The sequence below is a fragment of the Caretta caretta genome, chromosome 10 (assembly GCF_965140235.1).
Source record: "Caretta caretta isolate rCarCar2 chromosome 10, rCarCar1.hap1, whole genome shotgun sequence".
In the NCBI taxonomy this organism is placed as follows: domain Eukaryota; kingdom Metazoa; phylum Chordata; order Testudines; family Cheloniidae; genus Caretta; species Caretta caretta.
Window position 1 is genome coordinate 79,371,962 of NC_134215.1, and position 25,212 is coordinate 79,397,173.

General features: G+C 43.8%; 1 protein-coding gene across 8 annotated transcripts in view; it reads right to left on the bottom strand.

Moving 5' to 3' along the window:
* MEGF11 (multiple EGF like domains 11) overlaps positions 1 to 25,212 on the bottom strand; it is a 380,480-nt gene that overhangs the window by 53,915 nt on the left and 301,353 nt on the right. For 6 of the 8 annotated variants that reach the window (XM_048866672.2, XM_048866670.2, XM_048866669.2 and 3 more), the window contains exons 15-17: positions 14,484 to 14,630; positions 8,884 to 9,018; positions 3,720 to 3,848 (exon numbers count right to left, since the gene is read on the bottom strand). In XM_048866672.2, the coding sequence (XP_048722629.2) occupies positions 3,720 to 3,848; positions 8,884 to 9,018; positions 14,484 to 14,630 (411 nt within the window). The remainder of the gene's footprint in view (positions 1 to 3,719; positions 3,849 to 8,883; positions 9,019 to 14,483; positions 14,631 to 25,212) is intronic. The other 2 variants (XM_075133230.1, XM_075133231.1) reach the window with 2 other exon arrangements.

Below are 25,212 nucleotides of genomic sequence, written 5' to 3' on the forward strand. Positions count from 1 at the left end.
GGTTTGTGGAGTTAGCCATGCTGCCACGTATGTTATACAAAAATCTGTGTGTGCTAGCCAGCCCATGAAATTCCACTGGCATCAGCTTGGAAGGTAAATAAAGACCTGCCTATGTTGGTGGCCAGGATATACAGGAAAGATGACTTAAACCACAGAAAAGATCACTGAATTCACAAGGCGCAAGTTAGGGGTGGATCTGGTGCAAGGTATTCACACCAGAACCTAGCAGAAGTGCCCATCTGGCTACATTGCCTTTGTGGGAGGAGACTTGCACGCTTCTCCAGCTGCTTTGGAACTGGCTTTGGGATCCAGGAGCCACAACCGTCTCCTTTGCAGCTCCCCCTCTCAGCTGCCCCAAAAAGAAAAGGAGGACTTGTGGCACCTTAAAGACTAACCAATTTATTTGAGCATAAGCTTTCGTGAGCTACAGCTCACTTCATCGGATGCATACTGTGGAAACTGCAGAAGACATTATATACACATAGACCATGAAACAATACCTCCTCCCACCCCACTCTCCTGCTGGTAGTAGCTTATCTAAAGTGATCACTCTCCTTACAATGTGTATGATAATCAAGGTGGGCCATTTCCAGCACAAATCCAGGTTCTCTCACCCCCCGCCCCCCTTTTTCCAAAAACCACACACACAAACTCACTCTCCTGCTGGTAATAGCTTATCCAAAGTGACCACTCTCATTACTATGTGTATGAAAATCAAGGTGGGCCATTTCCAGCACAAATCCAGGTTTTCTCACCCTGCCCCCCCCCCCAAACACACACACACAAACTCACTCTCCTGCTGGTAACAGCCCATCCAAAGCGACCACTCTCCCCACAATGTGCACGATAATCAAGGTGGACCATTTCCAGCACAAATCCAGGTCTTCTCACCCCCACCCACCCCCCATAAACTCACTCTCCTGCTGGTAACAGCCCATCCAAAGCGACCACTCTCCCCACAATGTGTATGATAATCAAGGTGGGCCATTTCCAGCATAAATCCAAGTTTAACCAGAACGTCTGGGGGGGGGGGGTAGGAAAAAACAAGGGGAAATAGGCTACTTTGCATAATGACTTAGCCACTCCCAGTCTCTATTTAAGCCTAAATTAATAGTATCCAATTTCCAAATGAATTCCAATTCAGCAGTTTCTCGCTGGAGTCTGGATTTGAAGTTTTTTTGTTGTAAGATAGCGACCTTCATGTCTGTAATTGCGTGACCAGAGAGATTGAAGTGTTCTCCAACTGGTTTATGAATGTTATAATTCTTGACATCTGATTTGTGTCCATTTATTCTTTTACGTAGAGACTGTCCAGTTTGACCAATGTACATGGCAGAGGGGCATTGCTGGGACATGATGGCATAGATCACATTGGTGGATGTGCAGGTGAACAAGCCTCTGATAGTGTGGCTGATGTTATTAGGCCCTGTCATGGTGTCCCCTGAATAGATATGTGGGCACAGTTGGCAATGAGCTTTGTTGCAAGGATAGGTTCCCGGGTTAGTGGTTCTGTTGTGTGGTATGTGGTTGTTGGTGAGTATTTGCTTCAGGTTGCGGGGCTGTCTGTAGGCAAGGACCAGCCTGTCTCCCTATCTCCCAAGATTTGTGAGAGTGTTGGGTCATCCTTCAGGATAGGTTGTAGATCCTTAATAATGCGTTGGAGGGGTTTTAGTTGGGGGCTGAAGGTGACGGCTAGTGGCGTTCTGTTATTTTCTTTGTTAGGCCTGTCCTGTAGTAGGTGACTTCTGGGAACTCTTCTGGCTCTATCAATCTGTTTCTTCACTTCCGCAGGTGGGTATTGTAGTTGTAAGAATGCTTGATAGAGATCTTGTAGGTGTTTGTCTCTGTCTGAGGGGTTGGAGCAAATGCGGTTGTATCGCAGAGCTTGGCTGTAGACGATGGATTGTGTAGTGTGGTCAGGGTGAAAGCTGGAGGCATGTAGGTAGGAATAGCGGTCAGTAGGTTTACGGTATGGGGTGGTGTTTCTGTGACCATTGTTTATTAGCACTGTAGTGTCCAGGAAGTGGATCTCTTGTATGGACTGGACCAGGCTGAGGTTGATGGTGGGATGGAAATTGTTGAAATCATGGTGGAATTCCTCAAGGGCTTCTTTTCCATGGGTCCAGATGATGAAGATGTCATCAATATAGCGCAAGTAGAGTAGGGGCATTAGGGGACGAGAGCTGAGGAAGTGTTGTTCTAAGTCAGCCATAAAAATGTTGGCATACTGTGGAGCCATGCGGGTACCCATAGCAGTGCCGCTGATTGAAGGTATACATTGTCCCCAAATGTAAAATAGTTATGGGTAAGGACAAAGTCACAAAGTTCAGCCACCAGGTTAGCCATGACATTATCGGGGATAGCTATTTCCCCTTGTTTTTTCCTCCCCCCCCCCCCCCCCGACGTTCTGGTTAAACTTGGATTTAAGCTGGAAATGGCCCACCTTGATTATCGTGCACATTGTAACGGTCACTTTGGATAAGCAGGAGAGTGGGGTGGGAGGAGGTATTGTTTCATGGTCTCTGTGCATATAATGTCTTCTGCAGTTTCCACAGTATGCATCCGATGAAGTGAGCTGTAGCTCACGAAAGCTTATGCTCAAATAAATTGGTTAGTCTCTAAGGTGCCACAAGTCCTCCTTTTCTTTTTGCGAATACAGACTAACACGGCTGTTCCTCTGAAACCTGTCAGCTGCCTCAAGTAACTCTCGGTGTTTGAGCGGTCTGATCCCATTTCTTTGTGGAAGAGTTCACCCATTGACTTCAATGATTGCAGCAGACAGCCCTAGAACTACACCAACTAGAATGCCAAGTTCATATTGGTAACTTTCACATTTTCTAACCCCGAAGAAACCATCAGGCCCCACTCAGCAAGCAAAAAACCCATTTTTTTCCCAAGGTTAACAGACGCTAACAGTCATTTCCCGATTACATGGTTAAATATAATGAACAATCCATGGAGTTTACAACCTTTTTTATTTTTTGAGTGACAGCAATATTCTGCCTGTGGAAGACACACAATAAAAGCAAAATTACAGCCATCTGTTTTCATCCGATTCATACTTTATCACACAAAGTTTAATATATTTTATTCTGAATGCTGTCTAATATGCAAGTTGTATCCTGAATATGAAGTAACATTTCAGAATGATAGGATATTGCTTCCCACTGTGATCTGTCTTCAATTAAGGAACATGTTCAGGAAATGACACTTTGGGATCAGCAAATGTCAATTTTCTACCTGGGCAATTTTCAGCAAGAAGCCATGCATCCCTTCAAACCCACATTGCCTTTTACAATTAAATTACATTTAATAGGAATATAACATCTTCTGAATTTCTCAACTGTGTGGGCCCGGTACCTGAAAACATTTATTGGCTAATAATTTCTCATGTAATAGGTGAAAGAAAGTGATTAAAAATGGAATTCAACTAGAAATTACAAGGGAGCATGGATCTTTCTTTACTGAGAAGAGCTTGTGACCTTGCTATGCAATCATAGGAGCTAGTAACTGTCCATGTAAATTCCAAATGCAGATGCTAATTCAAGCCAAAGCTTACAGATTAATTAAAGGAAATAAGCTATAAAGAGAATAAAGCACTGGCTGCTAGAACACTTTAGGGATTTCCCTGGAAATATCATTTTTTGTCCTTAACTTTAGAGCACTTCAAACTCAAATAAACTTAAAATAAGAGATGTAAAAACCAAAATTTTGCTTACTCTGAGAGCAGTCTTTCCCAATCCACCCCGGAAAACACTGACAAGTTCCATCAATAGGATTGCATGTGCCGTTGTTGGTACATTGACAGACCTCAGCACAGTTCTTCCCATATCTTCCACCAGCACACACTGTAGAAACACAAGGCACAAGTGTTAGGAAATAATATGACTTAATGTCTAGCCATGACTGGTTAAAAGTAATAATGATATTCACCTGTCCTAGAAAGGGTGCAAGTCAAACAGGGACAACTCTTTGAGTAAACCAACCCTAAAAGGAAGAAGCTAACCAAGTCCATTTTGGCTGGCAAAATTCTGGATATAAAACATGTTCTTGTAACACAGGCACCTCAAAACCCGTATTTCTGATTGAAAAGGTGGTTACCAGTAACACCTAAGATTACAATAACAAAGAAATTAAAGAAAGGGAACGGGTAGACCAATCAGCTGCAGGCACCGCAATACCAGAAAGAGCAACAAATTGAAGGAATTCAGAGACATAATTGAGGGATCATAAGGACTGATTTAAGGACTTGGCCAAATGATGCCTACAGAGGGAAGAAAACTCCAAAGAAGTAATGGGACTGTTAAAGTGGCACAAGGGATTATAACCAGACATACATCTGTCAAGGACAATCTCAGTATACTTGGTCCTGCTTCAGCATGGGAGGACCTCTTGAAGTCCTTTCTAGCCCTACCTTTATTTGATTCTACAATGATTGGGATTAAATTAAGGAAGGGAATAATTTATGCTAAATACCAGAAAAAAAGTCCTAATGGTGGGATCTCCTAGCAAAATAGTCTCAAGAAGGCTAGACTTATTCACGTTGAGATCCAGGAATGTGGACTGAATATAGCTGGAAGCTACACTGAGGAGCTAACTGCAAGTTTTCTGTGAATAAATCTTTGGAACACTGAAGAATAACACTGTACATCTTTCGGCAGAGCACTGGACGTTACTGACACCCCAATTATCTGTGCTCTGCCTCCCTGGCCCAAGAATGAGAATCCCATTGATGTGATACATATTATGGGGAATTGAAAACATTTCTTTTTAACCTGGCACTGATGTCTTCAGTGGAAAGGTACACAACCTGTGCATCTGAAGTCATTAATGCATAGAGTGTAAGTCTCTCCTATTGGGATGCACAGCAGCCTACAAACCAGCAGGGAGTTTGCCTATAATATACAATCCCCCTTTACAAGATCACGAGCTGTACAACTAAGCACATACATGTGAAGAAATGTCAAATTATTTTCAGGATATAAGAGATGTGACAATAACACTGCATTAAATCCTGCAAATCTCAACACGACAGTAGTGGCTACGCAATAGCCAGTTTCACTTCGCTTGGGGGTCTGATCCGATGAGGTCATGAGGAGAGAGAGAGACAGAACTTGTGCTTCTAAATCCTTTAGGCACTTCTGAAACTCTCCCCTGAGCTTCCCAACTCTCAGCAAAGTCAATGGGAGTTGGGACCCTCAGCACCTTGCGGAATCAGGCCGTAGGAGGATAACAGAAAGGCATGATAAGCCAAGAAAGCCTGAATATTTACACCATGTAAGCCTGGAGAAAGACATCTGCCACAAGGAAGCACAAGTGCTACTACTGAAAATTCAGGCTTATTTCAGTCAGCATCTATCGATCTAGCTATCTACAAGCGCTACCATCACTGTAAGCGAAGTTTTACCATTATGATAAAATCATAAAAAATAACCATGTTTATCAATGGATCACAACAAAAGTCTTAGCTATGCCTGTATGTGCTTTATTAAAAGAGGTATACTACAATTTAAAACAAAGCAAACTATTCCTATAGGTTCACCAAGCGCAGTTTACTCAAGAAGATGGGAAAAAAGCTATGTCTGATTCTTCTCTGCAGTGCAGGCAAAGAAATATAAAAATGAATAGATAGGTATGTCTTTAACCTCCTACAAAATTATAGAAAATCTTTAACATTAAAATTGATGGAAAGCTTTACTCAGTATTTGTCTTATTCTCCACAATGAATGAATTGTTGGGTTCTTATTAGCTGTGCTCCTTGACAAAAACAGATGTCTTTTCAAAACAAGATAAAACACACAGTCCATCTCTGTGAAGAATGTAACAAACAGAACTGGACTTCTATCCTTGTAAATAACAATGATGTCCAAAAAGGCCCTTCTCTGAATTATTCAACTATTTTACCATTTCAACTATTCTCGCTTTCTTATATGCATTCACTGCAGATGACCTCAATCGATTCTGAATGTGAATCAGTTGCAGATTGAAATCCTGAGCTGTGATTCATTTGCTCTTATACAGTATACCATCCTCTACCCTTACCACACTGAAACCTAAGAATGGTGAAGAGGACAATAGCGTATAGTCTAGCTACAGACTTATCTCCAAGAAGGATAAAGCTGACTTTCAAATTATGTACCAAACAGAATAGTCCTCTAAATGAAAAGAGATAAAACTACATGGAACAAAGAAGAAGAAAAAAGTTAGAAAAATCAGCAAGACACAGAAAGAACTGAAAGGCTCTGTCAACCTGTGTTCTGTCCCAATATTCCATTCCATGCTCTATTCCTAGTACTTCAATTCAATATTTTTATTGCATCTTTAAGATGGAAATAGATAGCACCACTTAAATGAGAGCTGAATTTTTTTAAATTAAATAAATTCTCAAAAAGCTGACTTAAAAATGTAGTTGATTTATTCTGCAATATGGAACACTAATGCCTGAGAATAGATTTGTGATACTAATTCTGACGCTGACACAGGCAACGGGCTAGCCATCACACAGGTGAAACTTCAGGTTGCAGGAGACAGAGGCTAGCGATGGGGTTGTGAGAGCATCTGCTTGTCTTTCCTCCAGCTCAGACACTAGTATGATGTGCTAGAGGATGTTAACGGAGAAAGAGTAGAAGAACTATTTTGCAAACACGGTTGCTCTTCTTAGGCTTGGAAACCTGGTTATGACCTAATATGACAACTCTCCTTTCCCGTGCTTAGCACCAAACAAACATTTATTATGAGCTTCAAGATATTTTTAAACACAGCTCTGAAATAAGGACTACTAATGCTTCTATATGCAAGTATTGTGCAGACAGAACAACCCTGATTGTGATGTTAATTAGTCATAAAAGCTCTGAAGTGGGACTAAGAGTCCCACTGAGATGTCAGGTGTGTTCTGGCAGCCGTAATGTATCATCAATCCAATTTGCGACATGATGATGAAAAACATTTATAAAAACAGCTGCTCAGTTGCTTGCTGTTTAGAATTCTAAGCAAAAACTGTATCAATACATGGAATTTCTGATGTTACAGAGTATACTGTGGGTATATGCTACCATGGAAAAATGCTCTGATAACTGGAAAAGGGTCAATGCAGAGTGATAATATGTGATAAATATAATTCTTCTTTTTAGAAATATAAAGTTACATGATAACTCATTTGGACAAACTGCAACACAACTGGATTTTAATTGGGACATTAATATTTTAAAATGATTCTGCTGGATAGGTCAACATTTCAAAGTAAATCCAGAAGTACTCAACAGCTCAGCAAAAATAAAATAGAGTTTTCTTAACCAGCTATCAGAGGAACAGCCGTGTTAGTCTGTATTCGCAAAAAGAAAAGGAGTACTTGTGGCACCTTAGAGACTAATCAATTTATTTGAGCATGAGCTTTCGTGAGCTACAGCTCACTTCATCAGATGTATACCGTGGAAACTGCAGCAGACTTTATATACACACAGAGAATATGAAACAATACCTCCTCCCACCCCACTGTCCTGCTGGTAATAGCTTATCTAAAGTGATCATCAAGTTGGGCCATTTCCAGCACAAATCCAGGGGGGCAGAGGGTGAGAAAACCTGGATTTGTGCTGGAAATGGCCCAACTTGATGATCACTTTAGATAAGCTGTTACCAGCAGGAGAGTGGGGTGGGAGGAGGTATTGTTTCATGGTCTCTGTGTATATAATGTCTTCTGCCGTTTCCACAGTATGCATCCGATGAAGTGAGCTGTAGCTCACGAAAGCTCATGCTCAAATAAATTGGTTAGTCTCTAAGGTGCCACAAGTACTCCTTTTCTTAACCAGCTAATTAGCCCAGCTCTACACTTTGAAATTTGGCTAACTTTTCACAAAAAACAGACAAATTCACTGAAGTATGTTTATTCTAATACATCAGCTGGCACGCTGGTTAGCTGAATATAGAGCATAGGGAAAAGAAAACAGTTATATTTAATCTGTGTGTAATATTTTGCATAAGTACTGTCTGTAATTTGTAACTCACTGAAAGGTAATTAAAAAGTGTTAGTTCAATTTTTTACAAGGCCTGCAACTTAACCAGAGCAGTAGCCATTAAGAGTAATCTCTTTTAAATCTATATGTAGAAAATACTCATAGAAGCAGGCAATAAACCAAGTCCAGCACAACATGGCAGTGACTTTGCAGGTGGTGTAGGATACAACTAAGAAATTGAGGCCAACGTTTTCAAACATCGGTGCCTAAATTAGGCAGCTAAATAAGAGTGACTGGATTTGTAAAGGTGCTCAGAGGTCGACTTTAATGGGAGCTGGGGTCACTCTGCACTTCTGAAAAATCAAGCCACTTTTATTTAAGTGCCTCTGGAACAAATTTCCTGCCTCCCTTACTTATGTTCAGTAATACCTGATTTCAATGCCACCATTCACGGAGCCAGGTGCTGTTCACTGCCAAGAAGGGTCGTGTGAATTATCTGGCCCTATATTTAGATTTAAGTACCCAATTTTCAGTACGTTGGTCTTTATATTAACTGATGTGTGCCTCTTATGTTTAAAAAGTGTACTAGAAAGTGTCATCATATCTTTAGGATACACTAGGATTAACAGAAGGAAAATGATATGGTTGAACAGCAGACTTATTTACAGATCGTGTCACATTTTATATGCGCTTAAATGCTGAGCTGCAGAGCTGTTTTATTTATGCATGTCAGAGTACAACATATTTACAAAAAGATGACTAAGTACCCATTTGCATTTTGCCTGTGAAGTAAAACAGTTTCTTGTGATCTAAACTGCTGAGATTGAAAAACAAAGCAGATAACTTGAAAGCAGTCTGTAAGAGTTCTTGCTGCAGAGTCACTTGCATATAAATGTAGGAAAAAGTAGGCATGAGAGTATCTTGGGATCAGTACCTTGGTTGCAGAGTGAGCCAAAGAATCCAGGCAAACAATCACAACATCCAGTGACATGGTGACAAGGCCCGCTGCTGTGCACACATGGGGGACATGCTTGACTGCAATGATGCCCATAAAAGCCAGGTGAACAAACTAAAGCAAGAACAAGATCAAGTAGTCACTGGAGTTCAGATGTCTTCTCACAGACTTTAAGATCAGAACCTTCTCCCTTAATCCGTTTTATAAGGGCTCTTGGCCTGTCCCATAATATAAGGCAAACAGCTTCATTTAATTTCTAAAAATATCAGATAAAATATATTAGAAATTGCTTTCAGTTACAGTAACTCCTCACTTAAAGTTGTCCTGGTTAACCCTGTTTCGTTGCTGATCAATTAGGGAACTTGCTTGTTTAAAGCTGTGCAATGCTCCCTTATAACGTCGTTTGGCAGCCACCTGCTTTGTCCACGGCTTGCAGGAAGAGCAGCCCGTTGGAGCGAGCTGGTGGGGGCTTGGAACCAGGGTGGACTGGCAGCCCCTCATCAGCTCCTGCTCCCCTAAGTTCCCTGTGCAGCAGCCACCCAGCAGGCTATCAATTGCCGCAGTTCAGCTGTCCCTCCCCCCAGTGCCGTTCCTGCCCTCTGCCTCAGAGCTGGTCTCCAGAGCCTCCTGCTTGCTGTGTGGGGGGTGGGTGGGTGGGAGCGAAGAGGGGGGCTAGTGTCAGGGTGTCCCCCTCCCCCCTGCTCCTGCACCCTGCTTACCCCATCTCCGTAGAGCAGGGGGGACACAACAGGGCTCAGGATAGCTCAGTGGTTTGAGCATTGGCCTGCTAAACCCATGGTTGTGAGTTCAATCCCTGAGGGGGCCATTGAGGGATCTGGGCCAAAAATTGGGCATTGGTCCTGCTTTGAGCAGGGGGTGGACTAGATGACCTCCTGAGGTCCCTTCCCACCCTGATATTCTATGATTTCTATGATTTGTGTGTGGTGTTGGAGCAGAGGACGGAGGAAGTTCCTGGCAGCAGCTGCATCTTAGCTTGCTGATTACCTTAAAAAGGCACTGTACTTAAGAGTGGGGTCAGCATACTTAAAGGAGCAATGACAGGTTTCAGAGTAACAGCCGTGTTAGTCTGTATTCACAAAAAGAAAAGGAGTACTTGTGGCACCCTAGAGACTAACCAATTTATTTGAGCATAAGCTTTCGTGAGCTACAGCTCACTTCATTGGATGCATACTGTGGAAAGTGTAGAAGATCTTTTATACACACAAAGCATGAAACAATACCTCCCCCCACCCCACTCTCCTGCTGGCAATAGCTTATCTAAAGTGATCACTCTCCTTACAATGTGCATGACAATCAAGTTGAGCCATTTCCAGCACAAATCCAGGTCCTCTCAGTCCCCCCACAAACCCACTCTCGCGCTGGCAATAGCCCATCCAAAGTGACCACTCTCCCCACAATGTGCATGACAATCAAGGTGGGCCATCCCCAGCACAAATCCAGGGCCCAACAAGAACGTCTGGGGGGGGGGTGGGGAGAAGAGTCAGGAAAAAACAAGGGTAAATCCCCTTGTCTCTTCCCAACCCCTCCCCACCTCCTCAGACGCTCCCGTCAAACCCTGGATCTGTGCTGGAAATGGCCCACCCTGATCACCACACACACTGCAAGGAGAGTGGTCACTCCAGACAAGCCACCACCAGCAGGAGAGTGGGCCCGCGTGTGTGTGTGTGTGGGGGTGGCGAGAAAAGCTGGACCCGTGGTGGAAATGGCCCAACCCGGTCACCATATACATTGTAAGGAGAAAGAAAAGGAGTACTTGTGGCACCTTAGAGACTAACTTAGTCTCTAAGGTGCCACAAGTACTCCTTTTCTTTCTCCTTACAATGTATATGGTGATCAGGTTGGAGACTAACCTAGTCTCTAAGGTGCCATTTAGTCTCTAAGGTGCCACAAGTACTCCTTTTCTTTCTCCTTACAATATGTATGGTGATCAGGTTGGGCCATTTCCAGCACGGGTCCAGGTTTTCTCGTCGTCCCCCCCCCCCCCCAGACCCACTCTCCTGCTGGTGGTGGCTTGTCTGGAGTGACCACGCTCCTTGCAGTATGTGTGGTGATTGGGGTTGGCCATTTCCAGCACAAATCCAGAGTTTGACAGGAGCGTCTGAGGAGGGGGCGGGGGGGTCAGGAAAAAACAAGGGGAAATCCCCTTGTCTTTTCCTTTGTTTTTTCCTGACCCCCCCGCCCCCTCCTCAGACATTCTTGTTGGGCCCTGGATTTGTGCTGGAAATGGCCCACCTTGATTGTCATGCACATTGTAGGGAGAGTGGTCACTTTGGATGGGCTATTGCCAGCAGGAGAGTGGGTTTGTGGGGGGACTGAGAGGACCTGGATTTGTGCTGGAAATGGCCCACCTTGATTATCATACACATTGTAAGGAGAGTGATCACTTTAGATAAGCTACTACCAGCAGGACAGTGGGGTGGGAGGAGGTATTGTTTCATGGTCTCTGTGTATATAATGTCTTCTGCAGTTTCCACAGTATGCATCCGATGAAGTGAGCTGTAGCTCACGAAAGCTCATGCTCAAATAAATTGGTTAGTCTCTAAGGTGCCACAAGTCCTCCTTTTCTTTTTAAAGGAGCAATGCGCATCTCTCTCACACACACAGGGTGTGTGTCTCTGTCTGCCATGCTGTCTCCCCTCCCTCCATTTGTGCTGCCTTGTAGAGTGTGAGGCTACATTAACAACGAGTTAACCCTTGAGGGCTCAGCCAATTGCTAGTTCATCATTTAGCAGCAAGGCATTCCCTGGGAAATATCCCACCCTCTGACTCCACCACCTCAGCCAAGCTTCACAATCATCATCGCTGTGTATCAGCATTAAATGGTTTGTTTAAAACTTATACTCTGTGTGTGTGTGTGTGTGTATATATATATTATATATAAAGTCTTTTGTCTGGTGAAAAAAAATTCCCTGGCACCTAACCCCTCCTATTTACATTAATTCTTATGGGGAAATTGGATTCACTTAACATCATTTCGCTTAAAGTCGCATTTTTCAGGAACATAACTACAACGTTAAGTGAGGAGTTACTGTATTTACACCCAGCCACATTAAGTGCCTGATTAGTAAATAAATTAGATGCAGAACACATGCGCAACTGGGCATCTAATTTGTGCATTCAATTGCAGTGGCAGCACCCAACAAAGGCTAACTGTGAAAGTAAAAGGGCAATTATGGTAGCTACATGCAAGATCGCCCCATTTGCATGGGGGCAATCACAAGAGATACCTATATAAATTAGTCAAGACATTACGCGCTTAACTTGTTTAAAACTTAAGTCAAACACACTGTAGGATTTGCACACAAATGAATAAAAACACAATTAGGGCTAAGTGTCTCTTCTAAACCTGCATTGTTGTTCTTAAGCACATGGGTTATGGAAAACCCTGCAACAGGCAGACACACTCAGTTTAAATTGCAGTAAGAAAAACGTAAAAATTACATCGTGTTTCCCCTTTTTTACTCATGAGATTCCCCATGGGCTCAGTTTTATAGCCAAATGATGACTTCTCTGCCAGCTCCATAAATTCACTGTGGGATCAAGGTCCTTATGTTACTACAGATTCTGCAGTTGAGGCCTAGCTGATAATTCTGTTGATGAGACACTAGCCATAAAACAATCCAAATCACTCTCCCAGATGGTTCTGCAAGGCTAACAACTGTCCAATCTTTTTGTCAGTGAAGTTATTCTGAATACACACCAAAAGCAAACCCGCTGAGTAAGAAGGTACCACTTTTGCAAAATTGCCCTTTAAGCCTTGGATTCCATCCCTAACTCTGAATTTCCTGAAGGGGAATGGGGAGGATTCTGAGAACATGCTTAGGGAGGCCAAACCCTCCTGCAGCTGCAGAGCGGTATTCTTCAGGGGCTCCCTGCACTGCACGCCGGAGCCCAGGGAATTGTAGGGTCAGCGTGGGAGAGAGCTGGATCTTCTAGCCATTCCACCACAGAAGGGGGGTTTCAGAAGCTTGTGGCTTGGGGAAGAATTCCTCCTCCCACAAGTACCGAGTGGATCTTGTCAGGGCACAGCCTCATTACTGGAGCTGTGCTCTGGGGACAGGATTTGCCCCTTATGGCCTCCATGCCTTCAGCTGATAAAACTAAGCTGTTTTTCAGCTCAGGAAGGCCAGAAACTATTAACTTCCTTTGCTTTTGCACTCTTAGGGCTTCAAACTTGTAATACAATTTCCTGAAGCTTTGAGTGCCATGTGCCAGTCTTGGAGAGGAGTTTTACAGCTGCACAGATATGCCGAAGCACCCGGAAAGAGGGGATTTTAATGAAAATGCTTATAGGCCATTAACTCCAGCAGTGCCAGAGGTCATCACTGTAAGGGCTTTAAATAAAAACTGGCGGCTACAAATTATTTTTAGAGATGAGTGTGTGCTGGAGGCAAGTGTTGCCTGTAAAATCAGAGGGGGCATGTGATTTGGGGTTGGACAGTGGGTGTGAAGGGGTGCTGCAGTAAACAATTAATAAAGGTGAATGCATCTCTCTTTAGACAGCAAGAAAGTGGTGTGTGGCCTCCATATACATCTGAAGAGGTACTAAGTGTCAAATGTGGGGTAGAGGGGAAGAGAAGTGGCTTTCTAGATAAGGCAAATGAAAAGATTTTATCTCCTTGGCACATTTTGGTATGCAGCAGGAGACTGCAGCTATTCCAGGTTGGTATCTAGCCTACTGTGTTTCTTTTTCTAGAGTGCAGGATCTTGAAACTAACTTCGGCATTGACACAATGTTGCCACATTATTCTGATAGCCAATGACGAGCCACTCTTCAGTATGCAACAGGCCCAATCTGACCCCCATTTATCATTGTGCTGAACAGACTGTGATCTCTACTTCCAGAGTCTGTTACATTTGTTCACTGGACCTCACGTGACACTCAGGCACAATAATAAAAATAAGCATAAAAGGCTCCTCCCTCTCTCCCATTTCTGTTTGTGCACAGCCTGTACTCTTTCACTGAATCCCAATATAGAGCATCCTACAGTTGCCCTGGCGCAACATTTAATTCCTTTCTGCCCCAAACCTTCCTGAGTTCTGTACCCACAGAGGTTGCTCCTTTCCAGCAATACATGTCCCCTTCCTACTGGCTACGGAATGCCAGATAAAGCATTGTAAAGTGGTGACTGCTGCTCCCTTTCTCCCCCTGCCCCCAACTGAGATTATGTCAATGAGGCTCTTGAGAAGGACAATGGGGGACTGGCTATTAGGGCTGTGCATTCAGGTTCTGCCTACATCTAAACAACTTATTAAACAAGAATATCTTGCGCTGTGGATTCCTTTTTTATTCTCTAGACCCATTTTGGAGCCAAAATAATGCAAAATCTGGAATTCTCTCAAGAGCTCCGCCCTCCAGGAACTGAATTACCATGCTACAATCATTCTTGTGGCCTGGGCAGTCCCTAATGGGCAAATGGATACATGAGGCAGGAGCACACTGGTATGAGAGCTCTTCCCCTCATTATCAGAGGCCTTTTCTGGGCCTCTCTTTCTTCCTCTTTAGCTTTGCTTCGCTCCGGAAGTGCCTCTCCCACCGCAGAAATGGTAAGCCTTACTTCTCTGGCACATGAGTCCTCTATATCCTGGCGCACACTCGCAAGTCCCATCCTCCGGCGAACAGGATCCCCCGTTCTCACAGTGACAAGAGATGGAGCAGTTTGGTCCCCAGCGGCCCTGTGCGCATACGTTATCACAATGGATGCCTACAGAATGCAAATGCACACATTAGCTTTCCGCACCGCTCGTTCCATTCGCTGACAAACCAGATGCTTGGGTAGGCTGTTAACTTATAGGGCATTAGAGCAAGCAAAGGAGCCTGGCTAGAAAATAGCTATTCTGCTACCTGCCTGATAGGTTGAAGGTTCAAAATGCACAACGGTGAATCCTGCAAGTTGCTGAAGGCCTCCAGCACAGGGCTCAACGCCACGCAGGATTGAGCCCTATGGGTGTATCTACACTGCAGCCCCGGAGCAACCCGCCCAGCCCAGGTCGACGGATTCATACTTGCGGAGCTTGAGCAAGAACACTAAAAATAGCAGCGTGGACGGGGCAGCCTGGGCTCTCTGGAGAGCCCGAGTCGCAACCCAAGACACAATGTCCATCCACATTCATATTTTTAGCATGTTAGGTCGAGGTCCATAAGGGCAAGTCTGTCTGTCCAGGCTGGAGCCTCCCTCCCAGCTGCAGTGTAGACATACCTTAATCATCTTCAGTGGGATCAAGGACTAACAATTTTTAAAGATCACCAAGTGTCTGAAATAATAGGTCTTGAAATAACGAGTCAGTTGAAATCTGGTCACAAAACCATTGCTGTGAAATGGAAAACTGAAAAAGAAAAACTAATCAGAACGTCATGAAAATACTTTAGTTCTAAAATTCCCCACTGTACTTAGATTCAATTATATCCGGTAGATTTGTCGTTTTCTGTTCTAAACCGCTGTATAGTGTCTGTGTTATTGCACCATTGCCATATTTCACCCCAGAGCCTGTGTTTTCAGCAGAGGGTTTGTATGTTAATACGTTAATGTCCTCATCCCGCAGGCAACAATATGTGGGCAGGAGTCTGTCAGCACACAATTTGACATGTAAACAAGTGGAGACTCAGAATCGCAAGTTCAACCTCAAATTACTCCCAAGGAAATTGTTTGACATTTATTCTTATAACAATCCAAGCTTCAAAGGTGCAGAAAAACCCTGCCAGGGGACTTAAAAGCTGCATTTCTCTAGCATTGTTTTCACTGGTGACATTTAAATACAAGCTTCTGAATCAAACTAACTAAGGACTTGACCCTGCAAACCCTTACCCACACGAGGAGCCCTTACTCATGCAAGTAGGCCCACTGAGATCAACTTGGACCCATTACTGAGATCAACAGAACTACCTGCATGATTAAATGCTCCTCAGGTGAGTAAAAGTTTGCTAGATCGGGAGCTGAGACATAAAGAGCTGCCAGCAGCAGGAAGTGGTATTAGCTTTGGCACATTGTAGATATTGATATAAAAAATACCTATTGGCTTAAAAATTCTCCTAACAGCATTACCACACCAGGTGCTTTACAACTGCTGCACCAAGATTTGATGGTGTACATGTGGCCCAGCAACTTTTTCAACATGAAGAAGTTCTTTATCATTCATGCACATGTTCCCACTGCATAATGGGATAAATGCAGACAAAGATGCTGAAAGATCCAGCCTCAGCCAGAGGCTGGATTAGTGCACTACTGAGGATAAATACAATCCAAGTAATTTCCTACACCTCTGATATCTTCATCTGGATACTACAGGTAATGTACTGTATTTCTGAAGTTGTAATCTGTACCGTCACCAAATGTTGAGGATTATTAAATCAGCTAAAAGTAATTATAAACACACTTACTGTGCAATTTCAAGTTCCTTTTATAAACCTCTGAAGTAAATACACTGAGAAATAGCACAGAACCAAAATTTCCTGTTTCTGAAGATTAATCACATGATTGAGGAACCTTCCTTGAAAATCTTAACTAAGGCCAGCAGGGGTGGAAAGTTAAAAGTTCAGTTTAAAAAGGGATTTCTAATAATACATACTCAGAGCTTTATTTAAAGAGCCACAACCAAGGCTGTACAACTTAAAAAAAAACCCACCAAAACAAATTAAGATTCAAGAAAACCCATAATAAAAACTCCCCCTCTTAACATTTCAGTACACAAACCCAAACAAAAAGGATTCAATAGAAAGACAAGGGACAAGAAGAACAGGGGAATTTATGTGAGCTAAGTAATACAAGGGAAAGCTGCCATCATAACAAACATATCTCTGAAATAAAATAAATCTTTTGGCTTGTTTAGGTTAGAGAGAGAGAGAGAGAGACAAAGAGGAGTGAGTATATAATGTAGTATAAATAACTTAATAAAATAAAGAATACATTTTATATTTCCACACACTATACATGCTTATTATTTATACTTTTAAATGCCCCCATTTGAGCTCCCAGAATTAAACCCAAGACATACATTTTAGAAGGATGGTGCCTTTTCCTCCTGACTGCAGTATTAAAAATACAATTCCCCTCCTGTGGAGGGGCTATTTATAAATGGAGACAATTAAGCAGCATTATTTCTGGTCTCTTTTCCCAGAGTTTGAGAAAGAATGACATTGACTCCTCTGCTTTAAAAGTAGCTGAATTAGAATGCCGCAGATATTCTTTGCAGCAGAAAAGACTCTGCGTAAGTAATGAATGATGAGGGATGTCTTCTCCTTCCTAACTGAGGCAATGAGTCATTGCGAGGCTGATTGTTCTAACAAAATGCAGAAGGGGGGGGAAAAACACCCTTTGTAGAAGACAAATTCCACACATTACACCTCTTATTTATTAATATTCAAAAGACCATTGAAAAGATGCTGCAATACCTTTTAACAGAACCCCCTTTGTATTATTTCCAAATTAATTCCTCTGGAAGACTTCTCTTTTTTGAGGCTCAAAAATAACACCCACCTCGCATTGCAAGGAAAAACAAGTAGTTTAATTTGCACCTGGGCATGTGCGTTGTATGGAATTTTGCTGAAGCAGCACCTTAGTTTACACTTCCCTAATTTGACAATAGATTTGGGTTGAGTATATCACACCCAGCTACTTTACAATCAGAGTTACTGGAGCTTGAAGCTTCCTTAATGTAAAACTTGAATCTTTACTTAGAAATTTGCAGATGAACCTCTTTGATAAGCAATTAGTGTTCAATATGTAATTCCCAGAAATATATAAAAAATGCTGAATTTCACACATTTCAGCATAATTTCAACCTGCATCCAAAGGTTCGTGATTTATGAACAAGTGCCGCATTTCACATGTGTTATGCACAAATTAGGAAGATAACTACCATAAGAATACATTCGCAAAGCTGCAGGAGGCAGTTCTGCTCATAAACACCATTTCCTGAACGCTGGGAAATGGCTTCCTGCACCAGGTTCTTGTTGCAATTGCTGATGTGAGAGTGATTACTCTTCCCTGGTAGCACACCAAGACCTTCTCAAACAATGATTTGGGGATAGATACTGAGTGAAATTCATGGTCACTTACATAAAGCCAGAGTATGTGAGCAAAAGACTTAGGTGCTGGGGGCCAAGGCAAGATTCTTGATCTCAGCCCTTAAACCAGCTTGCAAAATGGAATACTGGCCACGGTCCCCTCTATACAATTGAGGTATGGGAGTATTTAGGGTCACTGGATCTGCATAGTCAATGATCCCAATGCCTGTTGCCATGGTTACAATGAGCCAGCTCAAATGCATTTGTGGTCTTGTATGGCTACTCTCCCAGTGGCTAGCCCCAAACACTTACACCACATGGCCTAAGTGGTACAGAGAGCCTTGCATAATCATTTACACTCAATAAACAAACCCTTCTCAACAGACATGGAACCAAGCATGTGAAATGCTGATTTTTAGTTTCTATTATTTTAAAAGGGCATCCGGAAAGAATTTATTCTTAGCATAAAAGGCAAGTATGACCGCCCTCATATGAAGCAGCCCCAGGGTGGTTATGTGCTACGCAGTCTCCCCCCAGGGTTCCGTCAGGGCACCTTAATTCTAACTGGCAAAACACCTGCTGATTTGCATTTCATCGGTGCTTGGTCCATCGTGAGCCCAGGCATGGGTGAGATGGGGAACATACTCCTTAGGCAGCTATCATAAATATAAAGGGAAGGGTAATCACCTTTAAAATCCCTCCTGGCCAGGGGAAAAATCCTTTCACCTGTAAAGGGTTAAGAAGCTAAAGTTAACCTCGCTGGCACCTGACCAAAATGACCAATGAGGAGATAAGATACTTTCAAAAGCTGGGAGGAGGGAGAAAAACAAAGGGTCTGTGTCTGTCTGTGTGATGCTTTTGCCGGGGACAGAAAAGGAATGGAGTCTTAGAACTTAGTAAGTAATCTAGCTAGGTATGTGTTAGATTATGATTTCTTTAAATGGCTGAGAAAATAGCTGTGCTGAATAGAATGAATATTCCTGTCTGTGAGTCTTTTTTGTAACTTAGGGTTTTGCCTAGAGGGATTCTCTATGTTTTGAATCTAATTACCCTGTAAGGTATCTACCATCCTGATTTTACAGAGGTGATTCTTTTTACTTTTTCTTCTATTAAAATGTTTCTTTTCAAGAACTGAATACTTTTTTCATTGTTCTAAGATCCAAGGGTTTGGGTCTGTGGTCACCTATGCAAATTGGTGAGGATTTTTACCAAGCCTTCCCCAGGAAGTGGGGTGTAAGGGTTGGGAGGATTTTGGGGGGAAAGACATTTCCAAATGACGCTTTCCTAATAAAAATAAACCCAGATAAAAATGTTTGGTGGTGGCAGTGGAAGTCCATGGGCAAAGGGTAAAATAGTTTGTACCTTGGGGAAGTTTTAACCTAAGCTGGTAAAAGTAAGCTTAGGAGGTTTTCATGCAGGTCCCCACATCTGTACCCTAGAGTTCAGAGTGGGGAAGGAACCTTGACAGCAGCGCAATGAGTTAATCTCACACTCTGCAATTGTGAGAATTTGAACATTGGTCTCAAAAAGGGAACGGTTAATGCCTTTAATCATGGCACTAATTCAGCATTAACCCTCTGGTGCCAATGCTTCCTCTGGGAAAGGAACTTTCACTGAAAACCTGGGACTCATGCTCATGAAAAAGAAAAACCGGTTACTCACCATCTCGTAAGTGCTGTTCTTCAATATGTGTTGCTCATCATCCATTCCAACTAGGTGCGTGTGTGCCGCGTGCACGGTTGCCGGAAAGTTTTTCTCCTAGCAGCACCTTGCAGACCTGGCACCTCCTCAGTTCCTTCTTGCCGGCTACTCTGACAGAGAGGAGGTGGGTGGGTTTGGAAGGGAGAATGAGCAACACACCTAGACAATCAACAGTCACGAGAAGGTAAGTAACTGGTTTTTCTTCTTCGAGTACTTGCTCATATGGATTCTAAATAGGTGACTCCTTACCTAGGTGGTGGAGTTGGAATTATGAAATCGCTGACTGGAGCACCACTCTGCCGAATGCTGCGATCGTCTCTGGCATGCTGTAATGAGAGGTGAATGTATGAACCAAAGGGCCATGTTGCCACCCTGCAGATTTCTTGAATTGGGACCTGGGCTAGGAACGCCACCGAGGAGGCCTGCACCCTTGTGCAATGCGCCGCAACTGCTGGTGTCAACTATGGGGTCCTCAGGCTCAACCACCTCCTCCACATTGCAGGTGATCCTGTGTAGCAGGTCCTGATGAGCCCGGCTATCGACAGGTGGGGTGGTCCAGAGGCAGAAGATCCTGTCACTGCTTCGCCAGGTGATGAAGACGACAAAGCCAGAGGCGGCTCCGTGCCCGCCTGGCCTTCCGGCTCCCTGTTGTCGTTCCGATCGGCCCCGTGGCTCTCGGTGTCGACTGCAGTCTCGGTGCCCGGCACAGGTGCAGAAGCCGGATCCTGCAGAGCACTGCAAGCCGACATGGTCTCGGAACCCCAAGGTGTAGGACGGTCCCTGGCTGGCGGGGGCGCGCATCCCTCAGAGGCCCCCGATTGCGGGCCCCTGCAGAAAGAGCCCTGGGCCTGGTGGTAGGCCCATGGGTCCAAAAGGGCCATTTTGCGGGCAGCTGCCGTGGCACTATACTAGTGTGCTGCCTGTTCAAATGGTAGCGGCTGCACCTCGAATAGCAGGAGTCAGCCTCTGAGTCCGATGACCTGTACCTGGACCTAGGCCTCGGTGACTATGGTGCAGCCGAGCGGTACTGCGCTGGGGAGTGGTGCCGCTCATCTGGTACCGGGGACCCCCATCTCGAGGCCGGTGTGAGGGAGCAGTGTCGCAATGGCGGTGGCGGGGACTAGTGCCGTGGGGACTGGTGCCATGGAGAGCGGCGCCTCGGGGATGGTGAGCGCCTCATCCTGGCGGGGTTGCCTCTGGACAGTGCCGTTCGCTGCAGTGCCAGAGGCCTGTCCCTGCCAGCTGGGGACTGAGAAGCCATCATGGCAATCAGATCCCTCACAGCCTCAAAAGTGTCCGGGGTAGAGGGAAGTTCCAACTCCTCCACCTGGCACTCTTGATCAGGAGAGTCGAATGGTCCTGGACTCAACCGTCCCCTTGTGGGGCCGAAGTTGACAGTGCTGGCTTCTGTAAAATTGGCACCGGGTGCTCCTGGGTCTGACGAACTCCAGGCCTGGCATCCGGCCCGGTTACCCTGGGCCGCTTATGCGGCACCGGGGAGTGGAAGTGGTGCCGCATGGACCCGACTGTCTTCAGTGCTGGGGAGCGTCAATGCCAAGGGTCTCAGAGAAGCACAAGGGGGAATGTCTGGCACAGGTATATGGCCAAGGAAATGAAAACATGTCTGAGAAAACACCAAAAGGAGGTGTATGGAGAGCAATGGAGCCTCTCTCACCCTTTGGAGTGGTGCTGGTTAGTGAAGGTTAAAGAGGATTCTTATGCCCATTTAAAAAACAGTTCTGGGGGTCAGAATCTCAGCTGTGTATATCTGTATCTGAAATTCAGTGGAGGTACATTGATTACACCAGCCCTTTGTATTAGAGATTGGGAGTTGAGCCATGAAAATTCCACCCACCATCAGCAAAATTCCATGACTATCAGCAAAAGGAACAAGGACGGGGGAGAAAGAACAGCAGAGGGGAACTGGTGTTCATGGCATCAAAAGAAGGGTTAATTTACATAATGCTTCCTGTGCTGGCCAGGACATCATGCTCTCTGAGCCAATGGAAGTCTTAGCCTTTGAGTGCTGCTTGTATCTGGATCCTCCTGAAGGGTTCTGGTGGGTGGAATTTATCTAGAGCTGGACAGAAGCAGAATTCTCTCTCTCACTCCAGACTGCTCATGCTCAGTGGTTGTATCTTTCGCTCTTAAAGAAGCCTGCTGTTGTTTTTTTACCTTGCCTCCAGACGAACAAGGAGGGGAGAAAAAGCGGACAGAATAAATGAGAGCCAGTGTCCTGTTTTTGCCAATCTATCGACTTGACATTAGCTTCTGCAGCAGGATCCACGGACTGCACAGAGTAATTATTTTCCAGGGATGATAAATTATAGGAGGTAGGCTTTTTCCTATGTACTTTAACTATATATCTATTGATGTACAACTGTAATTATTTCTCTGAATGAGGTCTTCAACTTTTTTTCAATAATCACAATCCAAAGACAGATGCAACGTGAATTAGCAATGACAGGCGTGATTTCCATAGACATTTTGGATCCAACACAAACATTTCACTCTCTTCCACCTGTCTCTCAGTATGATATGATGTCATAATAATCTCTCATCCTTGGCATTTAAATAGCTTTGGAAAGAACTGCTTTTCTATGAACAAACAGGCATCAAATTTGTGCAGGAAATATGGCAGAGGCCTGAAGTTTGGTGTTTCACGCCTGACTTTCTGGGTTGCCAGCCGACCTTTATTTCCAGCAGTAAAATCTTAATGCTAGTTTGTTGACACACCTTGAAACCCCAGTAATACCCACTTTAAAAGACTGGTAGATGTCCTAATGACCACAGGCTGAAAGACTGCTTTAGACATGTATTTATCTGCTGACTTTGGGCCAGATAGCGCCTTGAGCTCCATTGGGAAATGTGCCTTCACAAGACGCAGTCCCGCCCATCTTTACCATGTGGGGCAACCGGCTTGCTGCACCATGCTTAGGAAGCAGCTGTGTGCCCCAATAGCTGGCACCCAGTTTCACATCAGGGAGCTGTCTTGGGCACTCGGGCACCCAAATACTCAGTCTAAGTCCTCACCCCATGAAGCCCACTGAACTGGAACTCTCCTACTGACTTCAGTGGACGTTGAAACAGGCCCTTAGGCCCAGATTTTTAAAGGTATCTAGGCATTGCTCCACTGAGTGTTGCAACACCCAACTGATTTAGAAGCCTACAGCCCACCCACTTTCAAGTCGCTTTTGGAAATGAGACTTAGGCTCCTAAGTCAGCTGGATGTTGCAAGGCTGAGCGGACCAACACCCACATACATTTAAAAATCTGGGCCTCAGTCTCTAGGTGCCAGTGTTTGCTGCTAACTGTAGAACCAGGCACCTAAGCAACGGTGCTCAGGTTTGCTCAATAGCTTGGCGTGTGAAGTTCTGCAATGACTGAGTTATGCTTTTTGCCATGCTCTTGACTTCAGTGGGACAGCAAAAGGAAGTCAGAGTGCAATTAGCCCAATGTGTTTAACTTACAAGTCGATGCCATCAAGATCAGAACAGAAAAGGGTTTCACCAAAATCTGAGAACGCTAATTTTCTGATAAATAACAATAAAAGCAAATGTCTCAGATAATCTAAAATAATCTCCTTATCCTTCCCTCTTCTCCTCCCATTGTTCATTTAATACTGCTATACTCTTGTCTTATCTATAACATCTGTTTTGTATTACAGATTGGATCGGCATGCTTTGCTATGTATGGAATATGTTGCTGCTTCAGTCTGCATTAGGTAAAGGAAAATTCAATAAGAACACTAGACAGAACTGTGTCTGACTAGTGCAGTACCATCCATTCAGAAGGGATTATGGTAGCACATAAACAGGATGGCGTAAAGAATTCTTGATGCTTTCCTTTTTTTCCACATCTCTCTGTTATTCCAGTTTCTAGACTTGCCTTGGGTGGCTGACTCAGATCCAATCAGAAACACCAGAGGAAAATTCAAAAGGACAAAATCGTTCAGCTACTGGAACTCCGGAGAACCAGAAAATTCTGTTTGTGAAGAGCAGCAAATAGAAATAAATAAAACGGGATCTCCCTTAAAGTTAAAGGAAAACACTAGCAATTGACAACCACTCGTGAAGTCTGCAAAGTAGAAGCGATTTTTGTTTTTTACACAGTGAAACTATTCTGCCGAGGAAACAGCCGTCACATTCTTTGTGAGTCTTCAAAGAGCAATTCTAGCCAAGAAGCCATCCTAAGCACTAAGTTGTGGAACCGACACTCATGCTGCTGAGCATTTACTCAGGTGAGTAGCCCCACTGAAGTCAATGGGGCTACTCATGTGAGTTACAGCTCATCAGTCAGAGCGATAGTTCCATAGCCTGGCACTAAATGATGAAATACAAGGTTTGCTCCAGCAGCCCGTGAAAGATTAAATTGTCGTTTCTCTCATCAATGCATGGGGGATATAAACACCCATTACTGTAAGTGTTTTTCTGAATGTATTACATTTACAGCCTACTGCACCTCTATGGAGTACCACTCCGACCACCATTTTTGTTTATCTATAGAACAGTTCAGACATAAAGCATGGAAACCAGGGAATTTGTACAATTAAAAACTTTTAAGGTTTTCTTGTTTAGGCAACAGCTTTAACCCACAGGAAACGGGACAATCCAGGATGCTTTCTGCCTTAAGGATTGGCCAGTTTCCAGGATTATGAGATACTCTCTGGGGATCACTACAGAGGAGGGAGAGATTATGGCCACCAGGGAGAAAGGATGATGAGGGGAGGGGGGTTCTGGGGGGAGTCAATTTCAGCCCATTCCTTTCAATACCCTTCCTTTCTACCTCACCCCATGCTCTTGACATGATTCCTGGCCAGGGAGCAGCAGGAATGAAATGGGGGCAGAACCAAGCTATCCATCAGCTGGCAAGGGAAGGGCTTTTTAAAGGTAGAAATTTAAACGGTTGTCCAGTCCTTTTATTGATTAATCCCTACAATAACTCATGACCTGGGAAGATCGTTGGCAGGACCTCAGGCTACTAGTAGAGCTGGGGAAATGATTTATACTGAATAACGTTGAGTGAATTTCAATCTTATTTTGGCGGTAGAAAACAGATATTTTATGTTTTTCAAAGTTCTTCATCAAAAACGTACATGGAAATTTTCAGCCTGCTCGTTGTTTTTCAAATTGTTTCCATTCCTTCCAAAACACAGCACTCCGACGTTCAGTATTTAAGGCCCTATACAGTTCATAACTGATTTTCACTATTATTCACGCAGATCTACTTAGAGAATAACTTACCATACACGTATTCAAGCTTGTATTTAACATGCATCTGTGTTTGTTAAGTGAAAATAGCTGCACATATCTAGTGCCAAGTTCAACTTTTTGGCCAAACCCTCGGCTGCGTTAAAGTCAGCATAGTTCCAATGAAACCAACGGAGCTACATCTACTTACACCAGATCAGACTCTGACTACATATGAAACCAAAAGGAATTAAAATAGTTCTAAATTATGTTCATACTTTCCCTATTTACGGCCCTGATCCTTCACAGCTTACCTTTGAGCACAAGTGTAGTCTCATTACAGTCAATATACACCATCTTCTTGTACTTGGATCTTGCTCCCACTGAGGTATG